The 20,952-nt window shown below is 47.9% G+C and overlaps 2 protein-coding genes across 4 annotated transcripts in view; both read right to left on the reverse strand.

Moving 5' to 3' along the window:
• The window catches only part of LOC113978712 (lethal(3)malignant brain tumor-like protein 3), a 41,205-nt gene extending 34,419 nt beyond the window's left edge, over positions 1–6,786 (reverse strand). For all 3 annotated transcript variants that reach the window (XM_027705849.1, XM_027705850.1, XM_027705848.1), the window contains exon 1: positions 6,725–6,786. The gene's annotated coding sequence lies outside the window, so the exon portion shown is untranslated. The remainder of the gene's footprint in view (positions 1–6,724) is intronic.
• Positions 6,787–10,078: 3,292 nt separating this feature from the next.
• SRSF4 (serine and arginine rich splicing factor 4) lies at positions 10,079–20,749 on the reverse strand. Its single transcript, XM_027705847.1, has 6 exons — positions 20,577–20,749; positions 15,403–15,545; positions 14,419–14,531; positions 12,517–12,731; positions 11,664–11,747; positions 10,079–11,502 (listed from the first exon to the last, which is right to left on the reverse strand). Exons 1-6 carry the CDS (start codon positions 20,681–20,683, stop codon positions 10,734–10,736), a joined length of 1,431 nt encoding a protein of 476 aa, XP_027561648.1. The 5' UTR covers positions 20,684–20,749; the 3' UTR covers positions 10,079–10,733.
• Between the last annotated feature and the right edge of the window lie 203 nt (positions 20,750–20,952).

The following is a 20,952-nucleotide window of genomic DNA, read 5'->3' on the forward strand; positions in this document are numbered from 1 at the left end:
CTCATTCCTAAGTTCTGGAATTGCACAACTGTTACTATTGGGACTGAACCTTCCTTTACACAACAGAGCAGATTCGATAATACAAAATCCACACAATCCCACAGAAATGATCTGTCCTTCCTGAGATATTTTTGAAACTAATTAAGGAAAAAGATATTTCATCGTGCATGCAAGAAATGGAATAGAGCAGGAAGAGAGGGGGGAAAAAAGGATTAAACACAAAACCAAAAAATAAGTATTTGGCATCTCAAAGTGGCTCCCTGGGCAGCCAGTTACTGTGTCCCAGCTGGACATTCCTGTCAGACCCATCAACAGAGGTAATCAGGGCTCTTATACTTGGTCATTTAATATAAAACAACACAGTGTTTCTTGGTGGCTTTCAGTCTAATAAATAATGTGGTGTTTTGCTGATTCTCTGCTATTATGAGGAATCAATAAAAGTGAAGCTGTTTCTGCGAAGGAACGTTACTGCTGGTTAAGAGGCAAAACACTTCAGATGTTTAAGGAGCAGGAGGGTAATGATTTGGGTTAAATACAGGGCAAAAGTTAGCAAAATAATAATCCAAAGGAGTCAGTGGATCCAATTCCATGGAGGAGGAGAAGGAGAAGGGGAAGAGGAAGATTATCAACACCTGCAGAAGGTGGGGGGTCTGGTTCTGAATGCCTGATGTGGTACCAACAATCTGATTTTTCAGAGCTCTCAAGCCCCTTCAAGTCCAATTTATTTCACTTCAAATTGATCTTTTCCTCCCCAAGACTGAGAATTGCAGCTTTGAGGGCAATTCCGTGTCTTCGTTTCCAGCCATCGGAAGCACAATGGAAGGGAACAGCTGAAGGTCATTTGGGAACCACTCCACACAAATTCCCCCCCTAACACTGAACCCCATGTCTGTGGCCATCAGATTCACACCAGAGCTGTCGTTGTACCATGAACACATAAGATACAGCTGCCAAAAACTGCAAAAACCAACCACCGATGGGAACAGAACGTAAAGACTCAACCCCACAATCTGAGAAAATTCATCTTCCAGAGGAAATGTCTTTCTCATGCTGGATTGAATTTACTGGGCTTTGTTTTCTGAGTATTTTGGGTGGACATTTCCGAGAATCAGGAAGATCAGGCCCATAACTTCTATTAGCAGAAAACAATCACTTAAAACACTTCCTGCCTGTAGAAATCAATTGAGCAAGAAATTAGAAGGAGAGAGAGAAAATCACCAGGCTTTCAGAAACATTACTAACATTTCACCACTTCCTTGGTAATGCCAAGCCAGCTGTTTAAAACAAAGTCTTTTCTCTGCACAATTTCTAGTTGCAAACTGTAGAATATATTGCAAATATTCTGTGCTGCCACAGGCTTGGTGGCCACTCATGTCCTCTGTCCTTGTTTCTCACTTGTATGTTGTTACCAGGTAAGGTACCAATCCAGTCTAGAAAGTTGGAGAATTTACTTCACACTGGAGAACTGTCAAAAATCACAATGTAGAATAGAATCTTGAACTTAAGCAGAGAAGACTTGATACAATAATGGGTCTTTTTCATTGCTGTATTTTATAAATCCACTACGACTCATAGGAAAATATAATAAAGTAATTACTTTTCTTATATGCTCCCTATCAGTAAAATCTACAATAAAATCAGATAATCCAATAAAAGGAAGCAAATGGTGCAATTAAGAGAGAGACCAGAAACTAACCTGAAACATTTTGAGGAGCCATAGTCAGGCCCAAACGTTCCTCATTTGTCCCAATTTCTTTTCATCTTTAACATTTTAAGGCTCAGAAACATTAAGGCAAACGAAGATACAACAAGACTGAGATGAGTCGCTCAGTCCCAAGCTGCAGATTCTGATTTATGAAATGATAAATGACTGCCAGCTTGGCAGAGATAATGGGGCTTAATTAATATGCTCCCACCCAGACCTCTGTGCTTTATCTTTAGACAGGGAATCCACAGGCAGAGGTCAGGAATACTCAGTTTTTTGATCTCATTTCTGCCCCTGAGCCAGTGCAGCCTTGGGAAAACGCTTCATCATTCCTGCAGAAAACCAGCTTTGGCTTTTAACATCCACCTTGCCTTGGTTAGGAGACCAAAAAAAAAAGAAAGAAAAAAGGCACAAATTCACACAAACGAACAAAGTGTGAGATAAATGGGTGGATGGGGGTTCACTCTATTTCTCTGAACACCATCGGAACTAATGGGAAGACAAACATTCCAACAGAAATCCCATTTCAGGCACTACCAGGTTGATTTCCGATGACATGAGGATTTCACTGTCTCTCTGTGAGGGTAAATGTGAGAAATACAACGGTGCAATAAACCCAAAGACTGTAAATCAAGTAATAACGTGGAGTTTGCAGCCCTTCTGGCTGAGCTTCCACGGACTAGGAGGCAAAATTCCATGCGAGAAGCAGCTGGCATCGAGAGAACCACCTGATCCTGTGCTGTTCTGGGAAAAACCAACTTACAAACTAACTTTCTTCCCCAAAACAGAGAGGGGCACTGGGCAAAGCTGGTCTTTTCCCTCAGAGCACTCAGAGTTGGCACTGGGAGCTCTGTGCATCCCCAATGTCCCGTGAGCTCCGGCAGCAGCGGCTGCCACCCGACGTGTCACATCTGCCAGGCACTGCTGTGAGATGAGTGAGGGACAGAACTGCAATTTAAACAGAAACACACAAAAAACCCTCATGGCTTCTTGCAGCAGAACAAATCTGGTCTCAGGAGTTGCTTTCCAACACTTCCCAGCTCAGACACAACCACCTTTGCCGTGACGGTGACTGATGATTCCTTACTCACCCATCAGAACCTTCCGCTCACCTCAGGCAAGTGACATTTTGCAAGGCTGAACTAATACCATCACCAAAAAAAACCAGCCTCACCTGCAGGAATCTCATCAGTCAGGGACTGAAATGAACTTTCAGAGCCTGCAATGGAATTGTGCCGATGCCTCAAGTGTCAGTAGCCACTGGCAAGCATTTAATGGTGTGATGAGGCTTAAGTGCTTTCACTGCCCGTGTCAGTGAAGGGGGAAAAGAGATAAAATTCAGAATTGAGGAATCCCAAGATCCACCCACTGCACCTCCTACTGATTCTTGTAATGAGAAATCAAGGAAAATATTGCTCAAAATACTGAAAGATTAGAGGGAGAAAATGGTCTAAGAAAGGAGAGGGATGCCTTTGGGGTGGGACGGGCTGCTGAGGACAAGCAAACACTGTCAGTTCTGCCACTGGGCTGCAAGATAAACTCCTTTGGCTTTCAGGAGTTTGCAGTGCTGCTGATTTGTCACAGTACAGCCCTTCCAAGCCTGCCCTAAGCACATGTTAATACAGGAATTACGGTGTGCTGGGAGACAGACACGGTGGCAATGTGACCTCAGTCAGTTCCTAAGATCAGACAGCAACACTGGGAGTTTACCCCAAACGAGCAGCTCAGCCCAGTATTAAGCCCAAACCCATCGTAGCCCATAAACTGGCTTGGTTTCCAAAGTAGAATCATGGAATGGTTTGGGTTGGATGGGATGTTAAAACTCATCCAGTCCCACCCCCTGCCATGGGCAGGGACACCTTCCACTAGCCCAGGTTGCTCCAAGTCCCGTCCAACCTGGCCTTGGACACTTCCAGGGATTCAGGGGCAGCCACAGCTTCTCTGGGCAACCTGGGTCAGGGCCTCCCCACCCTCACAGGAAGAATTCCTTCCCAATATCCCCTCTAAACTGCCCTCTGTCAGTGGGAAGCCATTCCCCTTTATCCTGTCAGTCCAGGCCCTTAAAAAATCTCTCTCCATCTTTCTTGCTGGCCCTCTCCAGGCTCTGGAAGGCTGCAATTAGGTCACCCTCAAACTTCTCTTTTCCAGGCTGAACAACCCCAGTTCTCTCAGCCTTTCAAAAGGTTTAAAAGCTACAGCATAAATAGGGTTGTCAAAACAAATCCTGTGTGATTCACGAACACAACATCTACCTGTTTGCTTAGCTCTACCCTGCATTTATCCCATCACTTCACTGGATTCAATCAGAAATTAAAAAAAAAACAACACAAAACAAACAGGAGATGAGCCACAAGATGCTAAACCTGGTAATAAAACACCCATTCCTCAGGGAGGGAAGTATTTTACCAGTAAGTTGAACCATTCTCTGGAAAGTAATCTGCCAAATTCAGCAAAGCACATCTGCCCTCACATCTCACCTGTGGAGCACAGTGAGTGCTGCTAATTAGGAGAAACGGGGTTTGGAGGGAACTCATTTGCTTTGGCTGCTAATTGATTCCATGTGTCAGAGCCGTCCTTAACAAGGAGATAGTTGCTCATTTTCCCCCCAGTTTTTAATCCAAGTTTTCATCCCACTTTGCCACCTTCTTCCTGCTCCTCCGCCCTAGCAGCACACATGGAGGGCTTGAGAAAAGGTTGACATAGATTAAAAATTATATAAACTATGGGAAAAAGGGAACAGTGTTTGTGGAGGAAGAAAAACCAACATTGCAACTCAGGAACCACCACCTTATTATTTCAGAGAAAGACTGTAAAGGTCCAGAGTAACCACTGCTCTGAGTCAGTCTGGCTTTGATCCAGTCTAACCATGTTTTTTCCTAATATTCAAACTGTGCAACTCTGATAATGAGATTCTGATAATAATAATAATAATAATGGGATTCAAGCCTCCAAAGTGCTTTACTGTGCAGAGGTGAGGCATGGACTGGCACATGGACACTCCACACCCTCATCCACATCTCCATCACCACCTCTCTGACAACACTCATGGTGGGATTCTTGGTATGTCCCGTGTTGGACTCGATGATCCTTGTGGGTCCCTTGCAGCTCAGGATATTCCATGAGTCTATGATGTCCATCATCACCCTAAAGGAATCTGATCCCATGTCCCAGTGTCGCTGCACATCTCACCTCCCAAAAAATATCAGCACTCACATGGAAAAGGACAAGGTGTTTATACTGAGGCTTCACCCTCAAATTTATATCTCCCATCACCAATGGAATATATTGTTAAATGCAGAAGTGTTTAGACTAAAAGCTTTGCATGACAACATAAGTGAGATAAGGGAGAGCAAGACCTTCTCCTGCAGATAAACCAACAAAATTTTAAGCACATTATAAAGAAAAATTGCAGATGCTGCTTTAAATAAATTGTAGATGCTATTTTTCATAATCAATCTAAAGCCTTAAAATTTGAGTAAATAGAGAATTGGTGGTAAAAACTGCAGACAAACAGCATGGCTGGGGCAAAGAAAACGGCCCCTGAGGGGTCAGTGGGTCAGGAATGGTCTGCAGGGGACATCTGGCTGTAACAACTCACCCTCATAATGGCAAATAAAACCCCCAAAGACAACATAAATTAACTTTGGCCAGGAATAAACAGAGCTGGCCCTGTACAACCTGCCCACAGTTGCACCCAGTTGTCCTCAAGCAGCTCCAATTCAGCTCCATTTCCACCCCGGCACCCACCAGGAATTACAATTCATTTCACACGCGTTCAGCTTTAATGGGATTATTTGCAGTGTGAGGCACAATCAATTTTAGGGCAAAATCTGTGCACAGAGGCCAAAAATGTCCTCTGTTTTAATTGCATCTGTAATTACTTTATAAGACTACAATCCAGCAAAGTACCCCAGGGACTCCTATTAATCATTATTACATATCTTACATTGCCAGGCAGGAATACTCGCTGAGGAAAAGACTGTTCCCATCCTCAAAAATACGGAATTTAAATAGATTACAGATCATAAAGTGGGAGGCAAAACACCGACGAGACCTTGACGGACTGTTCCTAATTGCTGTGTGGGAAGAAAAGTTTGAAGCACCAAATACCCGTCTTTTCCCTTCTTTTACTTCTGTTTTATTATATATTAAAAAACCCCACAAACCAGAAATGTCTTTTACAACTTGGCACAAAATATCAGAGCTCTTTATCCCTTAATCCCAATTACGGGCCAATGTGCGTTTGGTTTTGTTCCTTTATAAACTTGTCAGGGCAGTAATTGAATAAATCGAATGTTTTCACATTGAAAATCTAATCCGACTCCTTGTGGCACCAGGAGTCCATCAAACTGTCCCAAATCCCTTTCTCCTGACCCCAAACATCCCCCAGATTGTCCCGCACCGATCCCAACCCGCAGACGATCGATATTTTTGGAGGATTATATTTATCCCTCTGTTTATTTGCCACCGACTTTTCCCTCCGCTCGCAAAATCCCGGTTCCATTAGTTCTACTCTTCGGATTCGCTGCCAGAAAGTTTGATGTTGTTTTGGCCTTTTTTTTTTTTTCCCCCATGTAAAATCTCTTCCAACTTAAATGTTTCTGGGGTTTGGGTGGAGGAAAGTCTACAAGAACTCTTTCTATCGCGCTGGATTTATATATTTATTAGTACTTTGGAGTTGTCACACTCCCGGGGAAGTTTCACCAGCGCCGCGATAACTCCGATTTTCCCCACCGCTTCCCTCCCCCCTCCCCTTTTTGCTCCAAAAAACCGGGCAAAACTAAACCCCAGAAAGCGTGGGCATTTTATGATTTATTTTATGAAACTTAAACCCGCGTTTTTCGCTCGGTTTGGGGGGGTTTTTGAGGGGGGTTTGAAGGCTCTCTCCGCGCCCCGCGGGGGCCGCGGGCTGAGCGAGCCCTGAGGCGGCGCCGCCGCCATTTCCCCTCGCGGCCTCCCCCCCTCGCCCCCCCCCAAGATGGCGGCGCCCCCCGGGCCCCGCGGGCCCCCCGCACTCACCGGCCGGTCCCGGCCCGGCCCCGCCGCCGCTCCGGGGCCTCCTCGCGGTGCAGCTCCGGCAACGCTGGAGCCCCCCGGGCCCGCCGGGCGGGGAGCGCATGCGCTGGGAACGGGAACGGGAACGGCCCCGGCACCGCGGGGAGGCGGCGCTGGGTGCGGATGGGGAGAGGGATGGGGGGGGGGGAATGGGATGGGGGAACTGGGATGGAATGGGATGGAACTGGGATAGGGAGAATGGGATGGGGGAACTGGGATGGGAGGGGAACGGGGATGGGACTGGCACTGGGATGGGGGAATTGGGATGGGACTGGCACTGGGATGGGGGAACTGGGATTGTGATGGGCCTGGGATGGGACTGGCACTGGGATGGGGATGAAACTGGGAGAGGGCTGGCACGGGGGCACAAAATCATTGGGACAGGGATGAACTGGAGTAGGGCTGGCACTTGGACAGGCAGGTAGTGGAGCAGAGCTGGCACTGGAATAGGGATAATTAGGGACAGAGAGGCACTGGGACGGGGCTGGCGCTGGGATGGGCAGGTACTGGGGCAGGAGGTTACTGGGACAGGCAGGGAGTGAGATGGGAATGATCTGGGACAGGCAGGCACAGGGATGGGAATGAGACTGGGATGTGGCTGACACCAGCACACCTGGGGCACTGGGAGCTCTGGGAGGGGGCAGATGTGGATCTGGGGGCACAGCCCCATCCCTGGTGCTGCTCCCTGAGCCAACCAGATGAAGTCTGGGCAGAACCGTGGGCATTAGGGCACAATTGTGGCTGAGATGGAAATTTGGGAAGTTTGGGAAGTTTGGGAAGTGGAGCTGTAAATCACATCCAGCAGGTCGGGACTGTGCTGGACACACCCACGAGGAATAGAAAATGTTGGCCCCTCTCCTCTGCATTTGTTACACTTGTTTTTCTTCTCACCTGGAAATGTTATTACCCTTTGTATTTGAATTTTGGAGCAATAAAAGAGGTGGGGGTGGGATTTTTTTAACTATGTGTCGGGTGTTTTTTTGCCATGGTGAGCAAGGAAGGAGCACAAGGGGGCCCTGAGCTGTGACAGCTTCAGTGGAACAGGATTTTGGGGAGATAATAGATGAGGTTTGCCCCATGAGACGGGTACCCCAACCCTAAATCAGATTTTGGGGCTGTTTTTCAGTGCATTTGGGTAGATATTTCCAGCCTGAAGCTGACTTCTCACTTTGTATTTAATTATTCAAACAGAAATATTACTTTGGAATATTGCAGAACTCTTGCAGACGTTCCACTATCTTCCTCTCTGGCTATACATGATAATAATTATTGTTAATATTTTAAATTATTACCATTCTTGCCCTAGCTTCACACCTGCTGCCAGGTGAATCCCTGGTTTCAGGAGCCTGTGGTGCCAGCACTGGGATTGCAGCAGCTCCAGGCTGGGAAAGGCCAAGTGCCCACACCAGTGAGCCATGTAAGCCAGAGGTTTTCATGCAAAAACTCCACTTTTTTGTGAAATTAGTGGGGGAGACTTGCTCAGTGACGCTCATGAGACAGAAAAAACATGAAATGATGCAGCAGAGCCTCTACTCCAGGTAGTAAATCACCAGTACTCCTGCAAAGGGAGTATCCAAAGCCTGCACTGCACTCCCAGGAATCACCATCGCTCCAGGTGCTCGCTCCTGGAGGACTTTTGGGTTTCCCTCCTGTCACTGCACACAGGGACAGGTTTCCCACACACCTCCAGAGGCCTGTCCTCAGGTATTTAGGGAAGGGATGTTCCTCAGTCTTTAGGAGCAGCCCTGGCAGCCGGAGTCACTTTTGTAAAGTCTCTGCCTGGGCTTTATCATTTGCAGATTTTCTTAAAAGCTATTTTCCCATTAATTATCCCCCATTAGCAAACATCTTGCCTCGCCTGGTTTGCTTCTGTACTAAGATTAAGCAGCAAAAAGGATTAAAAAATGTCATTATGAAAGTCTAAGATGTTAAAGCACTAAATATATATAGCTGGAAAAGGCTTTTCCTTCTAAAGAAATTAAATATCACTTCCACAGAGCTTTCTCACGCTGCCGTGGTAATTTGACATTTGATAAAGTCGGAGCCACTCGCCAAGCCCTGACCCCTCTTAAAGTCTGGGGAAATATTTGGTGTTGAAAGCAACTCTGATGATCTATCGGCCTTTCATCTTTTTAATATGGCAGGACAAGTTCCAAATGATCAAATTATACGGAATGACTTGCACCTATGAAGTCCAACATCTCGTTGAGAGAGCCTCTGCCATCAGTTTTGTGAGCAGTTTGGAATTTGCTAAAGGAAAGTTGTGGAGGAAGCCGTAACTAACCTTCTTATTCCAGCCCAAGAACTCACAAAATAGGTTTTTTGCCTTTTGTCTTTCAGGACAGAAGGCTGGGAATGACACTGCTTCGTTCCAAGCCATCCCGTGCAAGGGAAGAGCTCGTGGGAAGCTCAGTCTGAGCAATTCGGGAAGGCCCCAAATCTAAATTTGGGATATTATTCAGGAACATCTACAGAAATCCTGCTAAAAGCTGTCCTCCCTCCTCCCCACATCCCCAGGGATTCTGGGGACACACCAGTGGAACAGCCCCCCCTCCAGTGTTTCCTCAGAAGCACATCCTGAGCTTTTTCTCTTATAAAGGTTCCCCTCAAATTTTATTAGGAAAAGCTCTCAGAAAACACGCTGAGAAGAGACTCCAAGTCTAAACGCCCAGTCAGTCAGGGTGTACCTGGAGAAGCTGGACTGGGAAAGCAAGTGCTGGGGAATTCCAGTCTGATGGCAGAGCCAGTCTGGACCCTGTGGATTCGGAGCAGAGTGGGGTTTCTGTGCAGCAGCTCATTCCCAGGAAAGGTCCAGACACACCCTGATCCTTCCATCCCTGGCTGGAAATCCCCAAGCTACAGTTCCCCCTGCCTTTTGGGGGGACAGCAAGGCAAAGCCCGGCTGATACTGGTGCATGTTATCAAAGCCCACAACATCCTCCTCCCACCTGGGTCACACTGACACCTTCCCATTTAGAGAGTCTCCTTTCCTGACTGAAATTCCAGATGCACGGTCAGGGATCATGAGATCAAAGGACAACAAGAATTAAACAGCTGGGAGAGCTCCACCTTCTCCTGCTGCCTGTGCCAGGAAAACACCTGTGAAAGCATCCTGGGTCTCTGCCCTTCCTTTCCCCAGGGCATGGGAAGAAAAGCCAACAGTGTGAAAGGGGAAAACACTGAACTGATGAGCTACAGAATATGAAGAATTTCTGAGCCAAGAGCTCTTTCTCTGTGAGTGACTCTTTGCAAATTCAGGCTTTCACTGGTCAATAGAAAACGCTGACAATCCCAACACGTCACGGAACCACCACCAAATGTCATCAAGCAAAAATAGTCTTTATTCAAATTTCATGGAAACAGGAATCACTGTACTTTGCAAGACAGGGAAAAATAAAATAAAAAAATTTAATATAAAACAAGGATATTGTCACAATACCAGAATATGGAACTATACTTCTTTTCCCTATAGATTACTGCAAGTACCTCTATTTTTTTTTTTCCTTTTGACTGTGCTATTCACAACTTTGTAAGTCCAAAAAATATGGAACAAAAGTAGTATGAAACTTAAGACTTAGCACTTCCACTAAATGGCAGACATCAAAGGGCATCAATTCGAGGGCAAAGACTGCTGAAGTTGTCATACCTACCATCAGTCCTCACTGCAATCCCATAAACCCACCAGGGCGCAGTGCTCATTCCCTGCAAGGCTCTTTCTGGAAAACAGGGCAATGTGGGGGCTCTAGGAAGAGTTATATTTAAAGAGAACCTTTCTGTTGGGTAGAAAATGAGTGGAACAGCCTCACACCAGGGAGCTGTGCAGGGAGGGAGCGCTGCAGGTAATGACAGACGGACCATCGGGGTTGTTAAAAATATACAGCATCGACAGGGTTTCTACTTCAATCACTTGGTTACAGCTACTAAACATGTACAAAAGACTTTTCCAACCATTCCAAGTGGGGCTGCAGCAAGGTTAGGATCTGGAGCGGGACCTCGACCGTGACCGGGAGCGTGACCTAGAGCCTGACCTAGACCTGGACTTGGACCGGGACCTCGGCTTTGAAACAGATTTAGACCTGGAACGAGAATCTGATTTGACATTTGGTTTGGGCTTGGAAATGGACCTAGACCTGGAGCGGGACACCGCATCCTCCCCCTCGCCTTTGGCCTCCTTCTTGTCAGACTCGCCTTTGAGATGCTCCTTTTCCTTGGAGCCTGACCTGGACCGCTCGTGGCTGTCCTTCCTTTTCTTCTTGCTGCTGGCTTTGTCTCTCTTGCTGCGCCTCCTGCTCTTCTCACTCTTGCTGCGGCTCCTGCTTCTACTTCTGCTGTCATCCCTGCTCCTCTTCCTACTTTTCCTTTTATCCTTGCTGTGGCTCCTGCTCCTACTCTCATCCCTGCTCTTGCTCCTGCTTCTAGCCTTGCTAATGCTCTTCTCCCTGTCTTTGCTTCTACTCTTCTCCTTGCTCCTGCTCCTCATGCTCTCCCTCGCGTCTCCCCTGTCCTTACTCCCACTCCTGCTCCTGCTCTTTTCCTTGCTGGGGCTCCTGCTCTTGGCTTTCTCCTCGCTGTTGTGGAGAGCGCCCTCAGATTTATCCTTGCTTTTGTTCCGGGATTTCTCTGCACTCCTGCTGCGGCTCCTACTTTTATCCTCCTTACTTGGAGTCCTGCTTTTCTCTTTTTGGCCTCTGCTACGGCTCTTGCTTCGACTACGGCTCTTGCTTCTGGAACGGGACACAGACCTAGAAATGCAAAGGTAACAGACAGTTGTGGGTTTGAGCAGCACTGAAACTGTGCAGAGAACGGGAGGGAAAAGAAAAACAAACAGTGCTCCTGCTGCAGATTTAGGATGATGCTTCTTATTTAAGTGGGAGTCCCCAGTTCTCCTGGGACAAAGACATACCTGGATCTGGATCTACTCTTGGAGCGGCTGCTGCTGGCACTGCGGCTCCTGCTCTTATGGGAGTGTCTGCTTCGAGAGCGAGACCTGCAACACAAGGAAGCAGCTCCGTGTTAGCTTGTGATCCCTGGGGGAAAAATCCCCATGGGGTTAGAGCACCTTTCAGAGAGTTACACAACAGTCACAAATGCAGAGCACTCTTCTCCCACCTCTCCTCCCTGCTGCCATGTCTGGCAGTGAGCAGGGCGCTGATCTGGAAGAAAATATGCCAGTTTATTTAAGGGATAATCACCTTCCCAGTCAAATCACAGTTTGAATGTGGTGAGACACTGGGATAAAGCTTTGACTTTAGGCTTCAATTTCATAACCAACTTCTTCTAGGAACAGTAAAGGTTTGCCTGAGTTTTCTTGCAACAACAAGTTCTACCCCAGAATGGAAAGGGGAGAACACTTGGTGCTGCTGAAGCAGCTCTTGGTCAGACAAGGAAAGCAGCAAATCTCTGAGGAACAGCGAACAGGTGGAGGTTTCCAAGCTGAGAAAGAACTGTTAGTCCTGGTGCTTGGAGCAGAACAGAGTGTTCAGAGCTGAAGTGTTAAAAGCACCTTCTGTTCCATTCTGTGTGCTCAGCTCCACCGGCCACCAGCTGCTCCTGCCAGGCACTGAGGACTGAGATGTCGGGGAGGACAGTCACAGGTATCCAGAGAGCAGGTCCACACATCCCCCACGGGAGACACCTCTGAATGAGCCCTCACTGCCCTTGCTTATTCTCAAAAACTAGATTTATTGAGAACTCTGAACACTTCCAAGGTGGTTTGGAACCCAAAAGCCTCTGCCTGATACACATTATCGACGTACCTTGAATGGCTTCGGCTTCTGGAGTAGGAGCGGCGCCGTCTCGATCCAGGTCTGTCTTCCACTAATCTAATCTTTCTGCCATTTACTTCTGTCCCGTCCAGCTTTTCAAGGGCTCTTTTCATGTCAGAATAGGATTTGAACTCAATCACACCTTCATTTTTCCTTCCTTTGTGTGCATCTGCATATGTCACCTCCCCTGCCTGACGCATATAATCCTAGGGGAAGAGGACAGAATCACCATCGCCTCGAATCCAGAGCCAGGCTTCTAGGCTCATCTCTGTAACGATGCTCCCTGAGCCTCTTCTATTCCCTGGGATGTCAGCAAGGCTTTGAACTAAACAGCATTTGCAGTGCCAAATAACATGCTCTGATTTCACAGAGTGGGTGTCATTAGAACCAGGGTGGGGCTGGTGGTTTTGAGCCAAATGATAATTGAAGGTCTCCCATCTCCAGTCTAATATCAAATATGCTCTGGACTCTAAGTCTCAAATTACAGAAGTGATTAAAGAAATACAATGCTCACTCTCTAAATCATGTTTCCAAATGTAATTGGGAAAGGGGATAAAGGTTGAATATGAAGAGGCAAGAAGCCCATAGGCAAGCAAACCTCCCTTTGTCCTCCACCTCGGCAACCCAGCTCATTCTGCTGGAAGAACCCCCACAGAAGTCAAAGCTCAATCCATTTTCCCATTTCATGCTTCCTGATTTCTCTGTTTCAGTTCCTAACCCCCTCTGTTTATCAGGGAGGTCCATTCTGTCCCACTTCAATCAAGCCACCGGGCCAGGCCATCCTTCACCCCTGTGGAATTTCGGCTGCAGTGGAAACACGGCACAGAGCTCTGCTTTGGTCTGTTTTCAGCCCAGCTTCTCCCATCTTAAGTACACTAAAATGAAAGCTATTCCCAAAAAAGCAGCAATGCATCCACTGGAGGATTAATCATGCCATGCTCTACTTACAATTTTGAATACCAGAAGCAAAGACAAGCTACTGATGAAGCATTAACAACAAAGACATTGGCAGCATCTCCATACATACCTGAACTAGTGTTACATTCAATTACAGACCAGTTTCTACTACGTCAAAGTTTGTTTAGAACAAATTTTACACATCCTTAAAAGAGAACCATAAAAGAAAGTGTTCCTGTAAGAACAAGTGGGTTTAACCATTGCTGCTCAGGTTGATAAGGAAACACTATTGAAATCCTGCTCCCTGTCCTGCTCCCTGAATCCATGATGGGGATAATCACAAGTCAACACGTCACCTCCAGCACACTCAGAGGCACCACAGGCTCCACAGTGTCACCCAACGCTTCCACTGCTGAGAATCACCCTCCACTCCTTTGCACTTCAGAAATAACAGCTTTTGGCAGATGTTTTGCATGATTGCTCCTTCTGGAAGCATCCTTTCCCTGAACCTTTCCTTCAAACAGCTTTAAATGGTGTGGAAATTGCTAACAGAGCCTGTGCAGGAATGATGCTATTGGTTCAAACAGCTCTAGCACCTTACAAGTTGATGGGTTAAATCCAAAGTGACAAGGGCAAACTCCTCCATCTCTACTGAATCCTACCCCTGGTGTGATTCAAGCCTGTTTTGAGAGGGTTTAAGAGAAGATAAACCACAGCTGTACGTGATGTTAAGGATAGAAGTTATTCTCCCACTTTCCAGTGCCACCAAGCCTGCAGGTGCAACTCCCAACCTCTCATTAATGCTTTCACATATGCAAATAGGCTCCTGCATTGATTTAAGGTGTGTGTTACTCCCCAAATCTCCTGCTATGCACAGGAGCACGCTGAGGGGCTCAGGAGCTGGGAGCCAAGCACAGGTGTTCGGCACTTTACCTCGCTGAAGCTTTTACCCTTTGTGCTCTTGAACAGAGAGAGGGTGAGGAAAGGGCCCCATACCTTCAGATCCTGCCAACTGCAGCGGCTTGACAAATTTTCCACAATCAATCTGTATTCTGTACGGGTCGGGGGACCGTACTTATCTCTTCCGCTTCTTCTATAACCATATCCACCTTTAGGAGGTGACAGACACAACTTCAACCAGGGAAAAGGAGCCTCCTCGCCACCCCCACAACGCCTGGCCTGCCCCACCTGCTCCCGAAGGCATCCCAGCCCCACCCACCCTCCAGGCTAAACTTACCCCCCCTCACAGAAAGGTTACAAAGACCCAAAGCATTAAGGATGTTTTACTACAATTAATTAGGCAAAGCACAGAGTTATGATTACGCTACGATTAACATGCAATTAAATTTAATATTATCTTTAAAACGGTTCGAAACAAAAAACTGAATCAAGCCAGTTGACTAATGTTACTTACATTGCTTAAAGGCTTTTCTGAATATCTGACATGAATAAAGCTTTTCAGGCACCTATTTCAGATTAATCTCATCTGTCTCTAACCCTTGGGATCCTCACCACCCAGGTCTAATGGGAAAAGGTTGCGGTCGTCACATGGCTTCCTTTTTTTTTTTTGGTCAGCCAAGGGCCACAAAGGTCAAAGAGCCACTCATGGAAAGGTACCCCAAGGTCAGCAAATGGAACGGGCAGTCATCTTAGCCTCAAAGGACTCTTTCAATTAAAACATTGAGGTCTTTGTTAAATCTATGTTAAACAGCACATTGCAAATAAACCATTCAAAATAGTTCAATGAAATGATAATAATAATAATAATAATAAAAATGGTATGAGAAACTGCGTTTATTAAGTTATCAATTTAAATAGTTTAATACAAACAAACAAGTTAAGAAATATTCAGATCAACAGTTACATTTACAGTTACAGAACAACTTTGTATCATTTTCTTTTTAGATTACTTTTTAAAGAAATGAATAAAATGATGTTTTATTTAAAATAAGGCAGGGATACAAAGGCACAAGTGCTTACTGCGTCCTGAACCGTAACTGCTGTCACGGCGTGGGCCCCGGGCGTGCTCCACGATCACTCTCTCCCCACACAGATCCTTCCCATTCAGCTCATAAACTGCATCATCTGCATCTCTCAGATCATCAAACTCCACAAAGCCATACCTACGGAAAGGGAAGGAAAGGGAATCACTGTGGAGAACTGAACTCCAGGGATCTGAGAGCAAAAACAGAGCCCCGGGTGTGCTGTCCTGCACAGAAGCCTCCTGAGGGTACCTGAGGGTTCAAAGCTTTGAGCCTTGAAAAAATGGAAAAAAATTAACAAACCTCCAAAAACAGGGAGAGAGAAACAGGCAGGCTTGAAAACACATCTAGTCATTTATAATACATGTTTTACAGAAGTGAAACAGTTGCTGAATTGAAGATTCTTCATCAACAAAACGGTAATTATGTGAAGTGTAATTGTTGAATTCATTTATGTTGGTAAGAGATGACTATTATGGAGTAATCCTTGATGAAATTCAGGGTGTGATTTTGCTTTTTAAAGGTAGGATTTAAAAACCCCAGCCATTAAAAGTGAGCTCTACCCCACACACCAAACAAACTCAGAGTTACAGAACTGTTCAGGTTGGAAAAGCCCTCTAAGATCATTGAGTCCAACCTGCCAAGGCCAGCACAAACCATGTCCATCCTGTACGGGGGCTCAGGGACAACCTGGTGACCTGTTCGTGGTCACAGAGCAAATCCACAGCAGATGAAGCCAAACCCCACCTGCCCATTTCTAACCTGGCAAGAATTAAACTCCCATTTAAATCTCAACATTGTGTTTCCCATTATCCCAGTGGGTCAGGGGAAGAGGACAAAAAGCACCAGAGGGCTGTTTATCAGAGCTGAGTCTAACAGCAGCTGAAATAACTTCTCACCTGCTAAGATGGGATCCACAGAACGCCACCACTGCTGACCCAGCCATCAGAACCTGCTGCTCCATGCCAGCTTTTAAATCTGCTTCCTAATGTCTACTGTTCCACTTCACATGTGGCATAAAGCTACTTACTAAAAATGTCAGTGCAATTCACTTCAGCTCCTGTGAAACCACACCATTTTCGGCTCATGGATCAGAAAGAGCTCCCGGAGAATGTCCTCATCCCGAGCAATTCCAACAGACTGAACCTCCCAAAAGGTGAGTGTTTGTTTCTTTTAAAATCTGAAGTGAAAGGCAAAATGTGATTTTTTCTAAAATTGCTGAATACCTGAAATAAAAGACAGGTCCTCATCTTTCTCCTCCTTCCAGCTGCTTCCCTGCCTGCGTGCCTTTGGAAGAGGATTCTCCCTGCTGGCTCCGTGCCCTTTTCTCCATGCCAGGACCAGCACATAGCCCAGGCATTCCCTAAGTGCCAAGTTTTTCCCACTACTCATGAACAGCTGGAGATGTGGTGGAGCCCAAAAGCCCAAGTTTCACGTGCTGTTCCCTTTGGAAATCCATGAAGTTCCACGGGGATTGCAATCCATTGGAGCTTGACCTGCAGCTGCAGGGTGGATTCAGCAGCTGCTTTGCAGCTTCCCAGCAAAGAGACCTGCTCACCTCTCACCAAACAAGCTGATGGTTTGGCAGCTTCCCCAATTTCCCATCACACACTTGCTCCACATGGACAGATGTCTCCAAACCCCCACTGTTCTTCCCGCAGCTCTGGATGAGCGAGGTCGGGTCAAGCAGCCCCAACATGAGCAGTCACAGAGGAGGAAACGCAGGAAAAACTGATTCCTGCCTTCAGCTTTGCTTGGAATAAAGAATGTGATGTGTCCAGCCCTAAAAAACACTCCTGAAAATTAACTTAGCTCAGGACCCAATGGGGCTCCCTGTTCGAGCTGCCCTGTAGCCAAGGCCAGGGCCAGGAGCAGGATGTTACCAAGGAAAAGCATCTTTGGGATGTTACCAAGGAAAAGCATCCTCAGGGCCCTTGAAACAAAACACTCATTTGAATAACACAGGAGTTACAGTCTCAAAAAATAGCCATGAATTCTCCAAAGCTGCTCAGGGTGATGCAGGCGGGTAAATATAGGAGTAGTTAGCGAGACTGAAGATTGGTTTCTTCATGACTGAAAGTTTGCAGTTCTTAGAGGCATCACAGGGAGCTTTTAGTGTGCTTTAGACAATAAAAAACAGGCTGAAAAGTCCAATTTTCTGGTCACTTCATGCACTCATTACACATACAGAGCTCTGGCTGTCAGTGCAGCTCTGAGTGGGAAAAGAGAATATGCAAATAAAGAGCACACATTAAATGCTGCAACTTGGAACAGAGAATCCTACAGGAGCCACATTTTCATTTCCCCGTCCTTCCCTCAGGTAATAATTGCTTTAAGCCATTGAATTGCAAGCTTAAATTACGACTAGTGAGCCCCAGCTAAGCTTTTAGGACTCTGTGGTATCACATTGCATTCCATCCTCTCGCTCCAGCATTCCAGTTGAGCTGCTCAAACACCCAGCAGCTGATCCACCAAGGAGAGCTCCCAAATTTCCAAAAGCAACTGCAGGAATGTCTCCAGTCAAACACTGTGCAGCAGTTTTTAATCACTTGCTAAGCACTACTAAAAATAAGCTGTGGAGGAAGGCTCAGGGCTGTCCCAAGAACAGATTTGATTGCTCAGGTACCATTTTTTGTCCAGGAATTTACCTCCAAATCTGTGAAAGAACTTAAGAATATTAAACTAAAAAAGGAATTAAGTCATTTAGTTAATTCCAGAAATGCAGGCTGGGCTCTGGCTAAGCCACAGCTGAAGCAGCAAACAGCAAGGTGAAGGCAACTCAATTACATTGTCTTAAATTTCCTCTTCTCCTTCCCTTCTTTTGCAGCTTTTGAACTCTGTCTTCCCCAAGGGAAGCTACAAAACAGACTCCAGCTCTGGAATAAAGTGTATCCCATAGAGAGCACCTGGATTTTGGACACAGGCAGGCTGTGCCCTCCTCCCCTCTCTACCAGTTACTGTTTACACATAAGATATCACAATTTTTGGCTGCTCAAGGACAGCCCTAAATCAGCTCCTGTCCCCACAGCACCTCCCTGTTCCTAAATGCTGGGCTGGGATCCTCAGGCTGGTCCTCAGCAGGTGTTTTCCAATAAAAGCAGGAAGACAAGTCCCTCTGCCACATCAGCAGTTCTACATCTGCTAACAAAGTTTAGTTGGCTTTTTTACCCCCTCAACATCTGGGAAACAGAAATATTGAATTTGGAGGTTTACTCAGCAACAGGAACACTGACCACCCCAAAAACTTCCAAGGATACACATTGGGACTGGAAAACAGCACACTTGGATACTCCAGCTAATCTTCAACGTTACCTGAGGCTGTGTGGGTTAAAACACTGACACGTGAACACTTGTTTGCTTTAATAATGGGTTTTATTCATCTTCTGAACCTGTTAAATGTCAACCTGCAGCACAACCAGCATTAAAACTTAATGGGCCCCTTTTATTTCAATGCTCAAGGACTAAGTTATACAAGAAATTCCTGTTCTCCACTTCCAAGGTGGAATTAATACCTGGATCTCCTGGCTATATAACAATAAAATCCATGTTCCACTCAGCCTTGCTAAGCAAGACTTCAAGTTGTGTTTCTTGGAAGAAGCAAAGGCTCCAACACTTGTGAGGTTTTGAGTGTTGGGGAAGAAAACCACCAAAAATAGCAATTTGCTTTCCCTTGGAAAATCCACACTTGAATGTCTCGGGAAGTCAGAGCAGGATCCAACCCTTGGAGCAACAGTGGGGGCTCAGCTGCTGGAACAGCACAGGTGAGAACACACAGGTACAGTGGGTTTGGGGGATTTGGGGACAGGGCAGGACACATCCCCCCCCCCCCGGCATCCTGGGGGTCTGGGAGCAGCTCCACACCCCCCAAAACGATGGGGTTCTTTTTTAGGGTGTGTTACCCTGGCTCACCCTTGGGAGCTCATCCTGGGGTGCAGAGAGGCCGGGGGGGGACCCCTGGGGTGACACCCCCTCTCTACAGAAGGGGACAGGACACAGATGACCTGCCCCCTCCCCCAGTAACAGAGGTGGGCACCCAGATATCCTGCACCCCAGTTGCCACAGAAACCCAGGGGTCCTGTCCCCACAAAAAAGGGGAACCCAGCAGTCCTGCCCCCCAAAAAAGAAGGATCCCAGCAGTCCTGCCCCCCAAAAAAGAAGGAACCCAGCAGTCCTGCCCCTTCCCAAAAGGGGGAATCCAGGGGTCCTATCCTCTCCAAAATAGGGGAACCCAGGGGTCCTATCCCCTCCAAAATGGGGGAACCCAGGGGTCCTGCCCCCCTCACCCCCACCCAAAGGGGAGCTCAGGCACCTTCCTCCAGTCCCCATAGAGGCCCAGCCATCCTGGCCCCCAAAAAGGGGGAGCCCTCCAACAGAGACCCAGGTGTCTTGCCCCCCATAAAACAGGAAGCCCAAGAGTCCTGCTCCCTGTAATAAAGGCCCAGGCATCGTGTCCCCCCTCCCCAAAGGACAACCCAGGCCTCCTGCCCCCCAACTGCCATAGAAACACAGGCGTCCCGTGCCTCCCCCATATGGGAAACCAAGGCATCCTGTCCCGCCCCAAAACAGCTCCCTCACAAAAGGCACAACCCAGCCGTCCTGCTCCTCTTCAAAAGGGGAACCCAGGGGTCCTGCCCCCTCCTCAAACACAGGCCCAGCCCTCCTGCCTCCACCCCCAAAAGGGCCCCCCAACCGTCCTGCCCAAGAGTCCTGTTCCGCCAGGAGAGGCCCAGGGATGGTGCGGAACCCAGGCCTCCTGCCTCCCAGTTGCCATGGAAACACGGGCATCCTATCCCCCTCCCCAGAAAAGATCCAGGGGGTCTGTCCTCCCCAAAAGAGGTCCAGGCCTCACGCCCCTCCCTAAAAGGAGTAAAGCAGATATCCTGTCCCACTCCCCAGTAAAGACCCGGGCGTCCTGCCCCCTCTCATAGTGGGAACCCAGGGGTCCTGCCCTCCCACAACGAGGGAGCCCACCCGTCCTGCCCCTTCCCCAAACACAGGCCCAGCCGCTCTGCCACCCCCCCAGAAGGACCCCGGGCCTCACGCCCCCCTCAAAACGGGCGAGCCCACCCGTCGTACCCCCCCCCCTTTGCCCCCCACACACCATCACCCCGACACGCAGCGGCCCGTGCCCCCCTCACACCCCTCGCGGCCGGGCCGGGCGCCCGCGCTCACCCGTTCTTGAGGTCCACCTCGAGGATCTTGCCGTAGCCCTTGAAGAAGCGCTCCACGTCCCGCTCCCGTGCCTGGTAGCTGAGGCGGCCGATGTAGACCCGCGGCATCGCGGGCGCGGGGCCGGGGCTGGGCCCGGGCGGCGTGAGGGGCCCGGGGCCGGGCGGCCGCCTGACGTCACCGCCGCGCGCGCCCCGCCCCGGCCCCGCGCGCGGCTTAAAGCGGCCACGCCGCGCGGTGGGGCCCACCCGGCACACAGCACCGCGGAGTCGGAGAGACACGGGGACAGACAGAGACACAGGGACAGACAGAGACACAGGGACAGAGAGACAGGGACAGACACAGAGACACGGGGACAGACACAGAGACACGGGGACAG

This window comes from Neopelma chrysocephalum, unplaced genomic scaffold (genome assembly GCF_003984885.1).
Source record: "Neopelma chrysocephalum unplaced genomic scaffold, ASM398488v2 Primary Assembly neopelma1_360, whole genome shotgun sequence".
In the NCBI taxonomy this organism is placed as follows: Eukaryota; Metazoa; Chordata; class Aves; order Passeriformes; family Pipridae; genus Neopelma; species Neopelma chrysocephalum.